General features: G+C 42.3%; 1 protein-coding gene across 5 annotated transcripts in view; it reads left to right on the forward strand.

Annotated features, from left to right (window-relative positions):
- Positions 1-7,094, forward strand: part of LOC147887353 (nodulation receptor kinase-like) — an 86,502-nt gene extending 79,408 nt beyond the window's left edge. For 2 of the 5 annotated variants that reach the window (XM_087394204.1, XM_087394207.1), the window contains exons 12-16: positions 5,166-5,355; positions 5,461-5,593; positions 5,682-6,161; positions 6,312-6,476; positions 6,601-7,094. In XM_087394204.1, coding sequence (XP_087250330.1) covers positions 5,166-5,355; positions 5,461-5,593; positions 5,682-6,014 — 656 coding nt within the window. In that variant the 3' untranslated portion in view covers positions 6,015-6,161; positions 6,312-6,476; positions 6,601-7,094. The remainder of the gene's footprint in view (positions 1-5,165; positions 5,356-5,460; positions 5,594-5,681; positions 6,162-6,311; positions 6,477-6,600) is intronic. The other 3 variants (XM_087394205.1, XM_087394206.1, XM_087394208.1) reach the window with 3 other exon arrangements.
- The last annotated feature ends 5,910 nt before the right edge of the window (positions 7,095-13,004 follow it).

Genomic DNA, 13,004 nt, shown 5'->3' on the forward strand with positions numbered 1-13,004 from the left:
CCAAGAACGACAAAGCCTATGCTATCATATTGCTCGGCCTTGGAGATGATTACATTCATCACATCTCCGACATACAGTCTGCTCCTCAAGCATGGATCACTTTGGACACTCTTTTTGGAGCCCGATCTAAAAACTCTAAGATTGCACTTATGATCTCATTCTTTGATCTACATATGCAGGAAGGAGCTACTATAGCCTCTCATGTCAATTATCTTCGCAGTCTTATGGTTCAGCTTGCGTCAGTCAAGTCTCCCATCTCCGAAGATATTGCTATTGTTGTGCTTCTCAAAAGCTTACCTGACTCCTATGCTACTCTTGTCACTACCTTCAAGTATCATAATAATCCTTCTCTTGAGGGTATCATCAATGCTCTCCAAGAGGAAGAAAGAACTCAACAACGAAAGGTAACTGACACTGCATTTTTAGCAAAGAAAGGAAGTTCTAAGGTAAGAAAGCCTTGCACCCATTGTGGCAAAACTAATCATGTGGAGAAGGACTGTTTCAAGGCTCATCCATGCACCATTTGTGGCCGTGATAATCACCGGGAGAGGGACTGCTACTCCAAAACCTCTACATCAGCTCCTGTATCTACCTCAGCCCATGTTGCTGCAACATCTCCATCAGCTGATCCTGCTGTTCCTTCCTCACATGATGAGAAGTGGGCTTTCTGATTACTTCTATGTTTTGTCTACCACCTTGACCACCGATGATGTAGGTCAAGGGGTTCTAGTGTCTTGGTCTGTCTATTTGTCTATCAATCTGACTGTGTTTTAGATCCATCTTGTCCTTACCCTTGTGGACCCATATGAGGATATCACTTGAGGAGGGGTGTCTCAGGATCATTTGTCTGTCATGTTTTCTATCTTGTCTATCAGTCTATCAGTCTGTCTTCTAGTCTTGTCTTTCTGTCTTACTCCTAGTGTCCACTTAAGGAGGGTGTTGGAGATAAGTGCACACTAAGTGTACTATTTCCTAGTCTACATTTGTCTAAGTCTAAGTCTAGTCTTTATGTCTTGAGTGTGTGCCATGTGGCACTTCTACAATTATCCCATAAGCACTCTTGCTTTATGTCTTGTACTTTGGCCCATATATTCAATGGGTCACATCATTCTAATCCATGAGTCTAGCTTGTGTCTTGTCTACACTCTTCTCAAGGTATTTCTAGTCTTTCAGTCTTGTTATTTCATTTCCAGTTTCTAGTTCTAGTTCTTGCTTCCATATTCCAACAAAGCCGTGCATGCAAATGGGCTACGTGATGAAGGAACTTCTAGATTGACGAGGAAGCATGTACGTGGAGCGGGGGCTTGTAGGAGAATTCAGGAAGGTTTCGTGGACACATAGGGAATGGGCACACGAGCTCAGGAACGGGGAGCTTCTTGTGCAGGAGGGAGAGGGCATTGCAGATACAAAGGGGATTACTCAAAGGAGCTTGGGTGGAGAGGAGAACCGTGAGCTGCGAGAGGTCCATCTTTGTGCGGGGAGGAAATGATTGGAAGGATAGGCAGAGAGAGAGAGCGAAGAGTTTCTTGTAAAGGAGGCGTGGCTTCTAGTAGGCAGATGGTGTAGGCAACAGGGACTTTGATGATGGCTGGAACCATTTGTGAAAAGGTTGGCGCTATTCTCTAGCAGGCAGCTTGCGTAGGAAAGAGGTGACGGGCTGTGCTTTGGCCGGGAGCTTCTGGAATTGAAGGGGTTTGCATGGATAACTATGTAGCTACGTGCGCCATGAGTAGGAGAAGCCTTAAGTAGTTCAGAGGAGCGATTTTGGGCTCTGCGTGAGCTTGCAGCAAGGAGTTCAAGGCTTGGTCATGTGTTTTCTCTGTTGGCATTGCTCTCAAATGGAGGACGGGCATGGCATCTCTACTGGGTAGGCAAGCTGAGGAATCAACTGTGGGAGCGCGTGGGGGGTTCCGACTGAAAGAGTAGGTTGTTGCTGGTTGAGAGTTGATGGACAGAGGATGAGCGTCGCTACGATACAGGCTGAAGAGGTCGATTATCACGTGTATGTAGAGCTCCTTGGCTAGCTGGGGGTGACGCTACACATGAGCTGAGTACTCCATGAATTGAAGAGGAGCCGGGAATCCGTGAGTGTTGTGTGCTCCGTGAGGACGGAAGCTGCAAGACAATAGTGATTTTCGCTTGAAGGTGACGGGCGATGGGCTGAAGCAGACTGGAGGTCCTTTGGGGAAGGAGGTACGTGAGCCTACATGAAGGCATCGACTGTTGCTGTTGATGGTAGTTTGAGTTGGGCTGTGGGAATCTCTTTTGAGAGAGCTTTGGGTCTTGGCTGTGGCACCTCTAATGGCTGCAGGTCTCTACTATGTGAGTCCAAAGTTCCTGAGACACAGAAAATGTGCACTCCGTGAGCAGGGGAGAAGCCCCGAGGTTAGGATCACTATTTGAAGGATAGACAAATGCCATCAATCCAAGTGAGACGTGAATAGTCTGATGCGCTTGAGAACCCATGCACTACTGAAAGGAGTACTGTTTGTAGAAGATCTCCAAAGTTCAAGATTATCAAAGGACCAAGCATTCTCAAAAGGCTACTAAATGCAAGTAGGAGAAGAGAATTACTAATTGACATGCTTTATAACATGGCGGGCAAATCAGAAGCAATCATGATGTGGGATTTCCTGGTTTGACACAAATGGAGATCGAGCTTGCTTGTTTGCTGAGCTGCAATGAGAATTGCATGGAGTTGACAGGGCTATCTCTCTGTGAATATGCAATTATCAAGATGATGTTTTGTTGCTGATGTAGCGCTACAATTGATTTGCTGATTTCAGTTCTATATAGTTGGAGAGCTTGTCTTGAGCTGTGTAATCCACTGGGCTCTTTTTGAGGTTTTTTAACTTTCAGTGGAAATGTAGTCAGAGTATGAGTTGTATCCGGAGGTGTGTAGAGGCAGGGAGTTTCAATGAAAGCCTTTTACCTTCTGATGGTGTTGTTCACTTGATTTAAATGTGGATAAGGGTGGCTGTGAAGGCGGTCTGGGCTCTACTACTTTTGTCCATCCAACGGAAACTCAGCAATGCTTTATGAATAAGCAGCAACATGTTCGATTGTAGAACTTGGCAGCTCCACTATTGTCTGCAGCGTCGCTATAATCCACGTGATGAAGATGGATGAAGGAGAAGCAACTGGACAACTGTCCATTAAGAGTTACTTGCACTGCTTAGAGCTTTTGGAGCTGCAGCTACCATTCACATCTTCTCAAATGGATACAAGAGGATCCCTGTTCAAGTGACAGCATATTATTGCCTGGTCTACTGTTATGACATGGCATCCCCAGGCTGAGATCTGCGATGCCAATCTTCCTTCTCACATGCAGATTGGTTTTTTGCACGAAGCTGCCTGTCATTCAGGCATGGGAAGTAGCCAGTGACAGAGAAAGTTTGTCCAAGCTTGCCGTTGAGAATTGAATGGAATGTGTGTCAGCTCTTGAAAGAACGACAGAAGTATGAGACCACTCGCAGATTTGCCCCTCAGAAAAAACACTGCTTGAGCTATCTGTGCAGCATGAACACATTGAAAACACTGCTTGAGTAACCTGCACAGATTTGCCGCTCAGGTTAAACGCTGCTTGAGCATCTGTGCAGCATGAACACATTGAAAACGTTCTCAAGAAAATATTGCAAGTTGAATTTCTTTAGTGCCGTGGGAGATTTTCAAGCGAAGAACATGTCTAGATAAATGTTTCAAACAGTTAAAGCTATAGATTGGCTAGTCTGATAAGTCGGTTGTGAATCTGTTACAATCTTACAGTCCAATTTGAATCAAAGAAATGTGGATAAAAAGGAGCCAAGAAGAAAGGATATGCACTGGGGAACATGCCAACATCATCTAGTGAACAGGGCCAGTATTGATTCCTCTACAGGGCCAGTATTGATTCCTTTGTTAGAATCATCTTTAGCTATATCCTTAGAACTCCAAAGAACTAAATAGATCAGAAAGAGTGTTTATTATGAGTATTTGATCAATTTGAAAGGACAGTCAGGAGATGATGCTACTTGTGAGAGTGTAAATAGTCTTAGGAAAAGATTCCCCCCATTCATTATGCAGACATAAATGTTTGTTACGTCCCTAGTTATCTGGGGCTAGCTCAGCTGTCTCCGGATTAGCATTTACCTAATCGGGACAAGGGTGGATGTGAGATTAGTTAGGGTTATCCTGGCTAATTATCGCAAGGGGTAGATATAAGCACTGAGTTACTTTGGCCTTGACAGGATTCTGTAGCCCCAGGGATTGTTGATGCAAGTACAACAAGGGGTGTGTTCTGGTGGTATGTCTAGGATCTCCCAGCTTGAGGGTGAGCTTGGATTGGCTCTATGGTTGGGCGGTGAGTCTAGAGTTGACACCTTGTGTGATGTGGTATGTTCGAATCTAATACTAGACCCTGGAGTAGGGCACCTAATAATTTGCACGCTTAATAACTCCATGAATAGACTGATTTAGTGACTGAGATTAGTGAGTCATGTCATGTGCCTCCTAGCACTGGAATCGATCAATCAAACCTGTTTGTTTATGCTCTTGAAGGTAGGGAACTCTCATCTACAATTGAAAGGTTCTTTCCCTCAGCTTGCACCACGTACAAAGCATGCTCGTTCTCATCAAAGGCACCAAGGACATCATGGTCATGGACATCATTTCTGTGTTGTGGACACTTTTTAACCCTCGGCTTTCTTGTAAATTCCTTGTTCAGGTGCCGATGAGATTTTCTTCCACATGAGGCAAATGATTAACTTCCATATTTGCTAAGCAAAAGACCTACCCCCAGGCTACTGTTGCTGGGGGTGGGTGTAGCAGTTTTTCACCTCGCTCACTTGCAAAATTCTGCAAAACTAACTTCTTATAAACTTTGTAGCATCATTCAGATGTTGAGCTTTCCGAATGATATTATTTTATTCATCCATGAGTGGGTGGTGCTCCCAACCAAAGAAGAGTATACTTGAACCCTAATTAGGATAAAAACAAAAGACGGTTTTGTAGCTTGTAAATTCAGTTTGTCTTTTTTCCTACCCTGTGTGGTGTGGTGATATCTGTTTTGGTGGCATGCTGGTTGGGCCAGGGCCTGGGGTGGGGGAAGGAAGGGATTTGGGTCTTGGAATTAAACTTGCCTGTCTAGATTATTGATCTTGTGACACTGCATCCATTGTGTAATGCAGGATTAAATTTTCTTCACATTTCTGGCGTAAGGTGTATCATCCATAGAGATGTGAAATCAAGCAACATTCTTCTGGATAACAGTATGGTTGCAAAGTTGACAGATTTTGGCTTCTCAAAATATGCTCCACAAGAAGACGACAGTATGGTGTCATTAGAAGTCCGAGGCACAGCTGGCTATTTGGATCCAGAGTAAATAGTTGTGCAGTTTTGATTTTTATCTTGCTCTTTTTGGAGGGATTAGTATCTGCTGCAAGTTCTACCTATTTAGCCTTAATAGCTTTGCTGAATACTCAGGTATTACTCAACACAGCAGCTGACATCCAAGAGTGATGTGTTCAGCTTTGGAGTTGTACTTCTGGAAATTATCTCTGGACGTGAGCCTCTCAATATTAAGCGGCCACGGCCAGAGTGGAGTCTTGTGGAATGGGTAAAGGTTCCAAGTTCATATTTATCGAATAAAGTTTTTGTTTTGTTTGCAAGTTGAGCACACAGTTTGAGTTCATGGTACAATGCAGGCAAAGCCATATATCCTGGAGTCCAATGTACAGGCAATTGTTGATCCGGCCATCAAGTCAAGCTACAGCCCGGAGGCCATGTGGAGGGTCGTAGAAATTGCACTTAGTAGTGTGGAATCTCGTGGTGCCTATCGTCCAACTATGGCTGATATAGTCAGGGAGCTTGAAGATGCTCTTATAATGGAAAACAATGCATCACAATACATGGCCTCGATAGAGAGTATTGGCTCATCTATTGGTGATGCTAGAGTGCCACCACCCATGCCTTTGTTTTGCCAATTTGATCCTTCACCAGTGTTTTCAGATACTATTGCTCCACCAGACCCACGATGACATCCACGAAGTGGCAACACAAAACATGGTCAATAACAGCAGTTGATATCCTCAGGAGCAACATTCATGCAAAAAGATACATATAGATTCGGGGAACTACCAGCATTTTTACATCACTCATCATCACTGCAAGTATCTGGATTTGAGGTAACATTCTATACTCGTAGCAACACATTTACTGGTTTGAATGGTTATCTTTGGGACTCCATATGAACCAAAATCCAATACAATTTTGAAGGTGCTTTTGTAAGCTGCCTATTTTGTCTTGGTTTCTAACAAACCTAAGCCTGTTTATAGGCTTTGTGAATGTTTACAACTGGAGGGCTTCAAAGCATGCATTGGGAGTATGAAGGAAGCCTCAATCAATGTATCGGCCGTCAATTGTATCACACGTATATTGATGTAAAAGTAGCATGGCATCTCCGATGATGTACTGAAGGCTTTGAAACTGGCCAGGAGCATGTAGAAATCAGCACCTCCTCTACACATTACTATGAAATTTATCTTGCGTTGCAGAGAGAGAACTCAAATGCGTATATGTGTTTACTTGTGTCGGGCATTTTCTCATTGGTGCTGGTTTTGGCAGCGTATGTTTTCAGTGCTTGTGGAGCTGTGCTTCTTTCGGGTAAGTTAATGAGCTAGTGTGATCTTGCAACTCATAGGAGCGAATAAATCTGACAAGGAATGTGCAGGGGCTATGGCAAGCAGCTCTTTGAGGAGAGCGAGAAGTAGTGGCAATCTAGCAATTGGGTGACCTGGCATGGATGACAATGCATATCCGATCCATAGAGGAGTGCTGTGTAGTAGTTAAGGTAGGAAAAAGTGGTAAAGCAAGCGTTTTGGAATGTGAAAGGGAAAGCAAAGAGTTTTTTAAAGGATGTTGGGCTATCAAGAGGCAATTTTTGATTGGCAATTTGAAACACAGTTAATTTGTTACAAAACTACACGCGGAAATTCACAAAAGGAGTTTCATCCTCCACTATAGCATTCCCTCTAAGGAGGCAGTGCTAACGAATGGCATCCAGTCCACCATCCCAAGAGATTCTAGAATACGTCGAAACCCATACTACTCCTGAGCGAACAGCCAAGCCGAAAGCTCTGATAATGAAGCTTACTAAGTTAATTTCTATGGTATGAAAGGCAATCTTACCATGTTAAGCAAACTTGTCCATTGTTGGCTATAGCACTAGTGGAGCATTTTGGAAAGAGTGAAGACCCTCTCGATTTGGAAGTGGCTAAGTTGAGGTAGGAAGAAGGTGAGATGGCATGTTCATATGTGGATTGGCAAACCACACTTCTTGGTAGCCCTAAAGCCACTCAATTGGGCAATGAGGGTTTTGTTATCAGAATGACTTAGTGTGCGTTGACTTAGATGGGGTTGGTAATAGTTTTCAACGCAAGCTCATGTGAAAGACCATCACAATTGAATGGGTAAAAGCAGTTGCCTAAAATGTTGACAAGGTGCAAGCTGACTCGGTACCATGATTCTTGCCACTCCCTTCCTAGTCAACTCCAAATCCACGTAGCTCAATAATATGTATGGAGCCACATGGTGTAGTGAGCTAATGATGATTTCTAAGTCAAGCTCAAGTGGATGAGCCCAACCACGATGGAATAGGTACTGATGCTATAGATAGGGCTATCAAATGGATGATCAATATGCAAACCATTATTTCAACACATGGAATGAGTTGAGGGAACCTTTTTTGAAGAGAAGTTTCAACATGAGTTAGCAAAGAAGATGTTATGGTGAAGCTCAATTGAATCAAGTAGAAATCAAGAGAGAATAGCGTACAACTTTGTGGCCCAAATAGGATGCTCATCAATCAATTGACTACAAGCCCATATGAAATGGAGTTTTTGTTGTGCTTGTTGAGCCTCACCATGTAGAGGGGAGGAACATGGAAATCACTATCCAACAAGAACACACAACAAATTGCTACACAAGGAAATCGTGATTCAGAAAGGCGTCATCAATGATCCCCAAAGGAAGAAAAAGGTAGTCAATAAAAACGAAGAAGAAGATGAGCTAATTGTCAAGGAGTCAATAAAGATGGATAGAAGAACTTGAAAAAGCTTCTCAATTGATGGGAATAAGAGAAGCTCCAAAAAAGAAGAAGTGTGGTGCACAAAGTGCAAAGTTTATGTCAACTTTGACAATGAACAAACATAAGTTATTCTAAGAAAACAACTGACGATAGAGTAGCTGTGTACTTTTGGGGGAGCAACTTTGTAGTCTTCAAAAGCAAGTAGCGTCGCTTTGGAAAGTGTGCAGAGCAATCTGGATGAAGAACATAATCCCCACAAGGAAATAATCTTGGGGGGGCACTATGTCATATAGCACGTGCAAACAAGGGGTATAAAATCCCCACCTATCTATGGATTTTGGTAAACTATGGATACTCCTTCTATAAATTTTGAGATGATTAGGTATGAAAATTTTCACTTTTTAAATTAAAAAACCCTTATGTATGTATATTTTCTATAACTCCATGAAAATATAAAACCCCTTCCGTTGATCGCACGTGCTATCTTAGATATTTCTTAGTGACCTCCCCGGGGAAATAATGTTTGCAGAGTAGTCTGGCACCATGTAGAATAAGGCAAAAAATTGTCACAGTAAATACCCCATTGTTTCTCCTAGCTTTTAGATGTATATACCTGAGTAAAGAATCGATATCTTGGAGCTAAGGTAGCCGAATCATAGCATATGCAACATTGATGCACAATTCTTAGAACCATAGCCAACCAGCCCCGTTGTAATTGTTTCAACAACAATGCTTAGAAAATGCTTGCAAACAAATATTATGACAGAGGGAAGCTCCAAAAAACTTAGGTTCGAGACTCATAGCTACAAGTAGATCCTTTTGTGAACATATCAGAAGTAACTTTAGATGGATACTAAAATATGGAAATAAGGTGAAAGAGGGAAAAGCTACAAGGGCTTTGATACCATGTTGTTCACTCTAAGGCAACAAGGGATTGAAGTACATTCTAGAGCAACGACGATGAGCTCATTGTGTGTGCAGAGTCACGGCAAAGCTCTGCTTGTAATATCTTCAGCCTTAAAGATGGTATGATGAATCTTAAAGGATAACCTAGAAAAGATCTAATCATACTTGCAAAATCAAGATCTAGAGAGAGAAATACCAAAACTAGAGAGAGAGAGAGAGAGAGAGAGACAAAGCCTACACTTTTTGAGGTACCCCCACTTTGTGGAGGGACTCATGAGGTTCCCCCACTTTGTGTAGAGACTCATAAGGTCCCCCTCAAGAGTTTTCCCCCACTTACTGTAAAGACCCAAGAGGTCCCCCCAAAACGTGGAGGGACTCTTGTTCAAAACATTCCCTACAAAAGGTGTCCCACCTTGGAGGTACCTACGAATTGTGTAGAGACCAATATGTACGAATTGTGTAGAGACCAATATGTATAAATATCTCTCAAAGGAATGAAGATCCCACTCTTTGGGGTTCAGTTTTCAGTTCACTTTATTGTTCATGTTCTTGTTCTTCTTAGTTCCATGCTCCCTCAATGTGATAGCATTCTCTAACGTTGCAAGCTCCCATCCTCCCCCCTTCCTCTCCTCTTCCTCCCTCCTATAGCTCCTCCTCTCCTCCCCTCTCCTTCTCCTCCTCCTTCTCCCCTCTCCTCCTCCTTCCTGACAAAATATGAAGAGGGGAGAGGAGAAGAGTGGAGATGAGGAGAGAGGGCACAGCTAGAGAGCACACCACAAATGACTAACTATACACTAGATTTAGTTGAAAAAATAGAATATATACAAACCATTTTAGGGTTAGGGTCAGGGGATCTAACCCTTTCCTTTATAGCACTCTATAAGGTTAGTGCTATGCACATATGATCACGTGATGGTGCTATGTACATATGATCACATGATGTTGAGCGTGAACTCTCAACACCTTCCCTCAAGATCAACATCATGAAGTAGGCCTTTCCTCAAGATGATGATTCTGGGGAATCGAAGAAGGATTGAGCATTACATTCCATCACACCCCTTTAATGGGAATGTCCTTTCTCTGCGTCAAACCAAGAGCTAGTCGGTGTTTCTCGAATAGCTCTTTACCGAGTGGTTTGGTAAAGATGTCTACAACATTTTCTTTGCTATCACAATGCTGCAGTGTGATGTCACCAAGTAACACTCTTTCTCTGATGAAGTGCTCTCTGACATCAATGTGCTTTGTCCTGGAGTGATATACTGGATTCTTGGCCAATGCTTGAGCCGATTGATTATCATAGTATATTGTTGTTGGCTTTAACTCATCAAAGTAATTTGATTCTGACAATAGTCTTCAGAGCCATATAGCCTCGCATGCACCTGTAGTGAGTGCTCTATATTTAGCTTCAGTCGAAGACAAAGAAACAGTTGGTTGTTTGTTTGACAACCATGATATAGCACCTTGACCAAGGAAAAATGCATATCCTTGTGTCGATCTCCTGGTCTCATGATCTCTGGCATAGTCACTGTCACAGTATCCATGCAACCGTGGATGACTTCCTCTGTATTCTATCCCAAAATGTCTTGTACCTATGATGTATCTCAAGAATCTTTTGGCTGCATTTCAGTGAGACTGTTTTGGATTTGCCATAAACTGTGCTAGTGAGCTTATTGCATAACAAATATCTGGCCGTGTGATTGTCAGATATATAAGAGATCTGATGAGTTGCCTGTAGTATCTGTCATTGACTGTAGGCTTTTTTGAATCTTTAGTAAGTTTCAAACTCTATTCCATGGGAGTGGCTGCAATCTTGCAATATGCCATATGAAACTTCTTCAGGAGACTGTCAACATACTTAAGCTGACTCATGAATGTGCTATCTGAATCTCTTTAGAACTCAATTCCAAGACAATAGTGCATAAGTCCAAGATCTTTCATGTCGAACTCGGCAGATAAGTCTTGTTTCAATTTTTTGATGAAGCTATCCTTGCTTCCTGTCACAATCAGATCATCTACGTACAAAAGTGCAATAGTAATGTCTTCCCCTTGAACTTTGTAGTAGAGAGTATGATCTGCATTGGACTTCATGTATCCCAGATCAGCAAAATACTTGTTAATTTTACTGTACCAACTTCTGGGTGCTTGTTTTAAGCCGTAGAGACTTTTCTTGAGATGGCAAACCTTATTCTCTTGTCCTGGTTCAACATAACCTGCTGGTTGTTGCATGTAGACTTCCTCATCTAGATAACCATTGAGAAATGCATTCTTGACATCGAGCTGCTACACATTCCATTTGCTGGAGTGTCGCTAGTGATATCAAGAACCGTATGGAATCCATCTTTGCTACTGGAGCATAAGTCTCATCATAGTTTTGACCATATTGTTGTGCAAATTCTTTTGCAACTAATCTGGATTTATATCTCTGAATACTGCCATCTGGATTGTACTTCACTTTGTATACCCATTTGTTTGCTATGGCCTTCTTTCTTGGTGGAAGGTTGCATAATTCCCAAGTATTATTCTTATACAAAGCATCCATTTCTTCATTCATAGCAGTTTGCCATTTTGGCTTGTCTACTGCGTCTTCGAAGTCCACTGGCTCTTCTGTAGCCATGATGGTAGTCATAAGAGTATAGTTGGTGGTTTCCACCTGAATTGCTTTGCCTTTCTGAGCATATGTCAATCTGGCTAGTGGTCTGCTTTCCCTAGTAGACCGTCTGAGCTGCTGTGTCTCTGCTTGGGGTGTTGCTGGCAATTCTTACTCTTCATCAACCTGTTTAGTAGATGACTGTGAAGTCGATGCTTCTATCTCTTGTGTAGGTGAGGTTTTCCATTCTGATTCCTCATCAAAGATTACATCTTTGGAGATAACGACTTTGCGGTTGATGGGATCATACAATTTGTATGCTTTGCTTTCTTCACTGTAGCCAACCATGATGTATTTGCGTGACTTCACATCCAATTTCCTGTGATGGTCATCATGTATGTGGGCATATGCTATGCAACCAAATATGCAGAGATGCCTAATGTGTGGCTTGTGTCCAGTGAATGCTTCATAAGGAGTCATACCTTGTATCGGTTTGGTAGGAAGCCGATTGCAAGTAGTTTGCTGTAGCTATTGCTTGTGCCCAATACTGATTTGGAAGATGCTTTTCACTAAGCATTGCTCTAGCACTGTCTGCTAAAGTCCCATTCTTCTTTTCAGCTCTTGCATTCTGCTGAGGAGTATCTGCACATGTGAATTGTCTTCGAATGCCGTGATTTCTACAAAAGTTCATGAATGCTGAAGACATGTATTCACCTCCTCTGTCTGATCTCATGACCTTGATATTTCTGTCTGTCTGGTTTTCTACCATGGCTTTGAATTCTTAAAATCTAGAAAACACTTCAGATTTCTCTTTGAGAAAGTAGACCCAATAATATTTGCTATAGTCGTCGATGAAGGTCAAGTCGTAAAGTGAACCATTGATGCTACGGGTCTGGGCATAACCCCATACATCTGTATTTATCAAATCAAGAATACCTCCTGCACGAGATGTAATTCTGACAAAGTTGGTTCGCTTTTGTTTGCCAAAGCAGCATGCTTCGCAAACCTTTCCAAGAAACTGTAGCTTCAGAATCCCAATTGCCATATTCTAATTCCTGAGATCTAACAAGTACTTGAAGTTGACATGACCATATCTCTTGTGCCATTTTGCAGATAGTGGCATCTGTTGCATTTGAGCTGACATGCATGCTTATCTAGTACTGTAGCTAGCATTCTGTATAAGCGTCCTTCCTTGACACGTTTTGCTACTAGCTGACATCTTTTGGATTTGTCTCTGATAGTGCATTCATCACCATCGAAGATGGCTTTGTAATTATGTTCCATCATTTGACCTACTGACAAAAGGTTCTTGCTGAGCTTCGGAACATAGAGCACATCTTTCACTAATCCTTTCGTATTAGTGAACCATTCCTGATGATTTGTCATATGAGATGATGCACAGCTGTCGATGTATCAAGGATCCTGTTCCACTTGGTCGACTTGATAGCT

Source organism: Dipteris shenzhenensis, chromosome 23 (genome assembly GCF_047967505.1).
Source record: "Dipteris shenzhenensis isolate YYH24624 ecotype China chromosome 23, Dip_SZ_1.0, whole genome shotgun sequence".
In the NCBI taxonomy this organism is placed as follows: Eukaryota; Viridiplantae; Streptophyta; class Polypodiopsida; order Gleicheniales; family Dipteridaceae; genus Dipteris; species Dipteris shenzhenensis.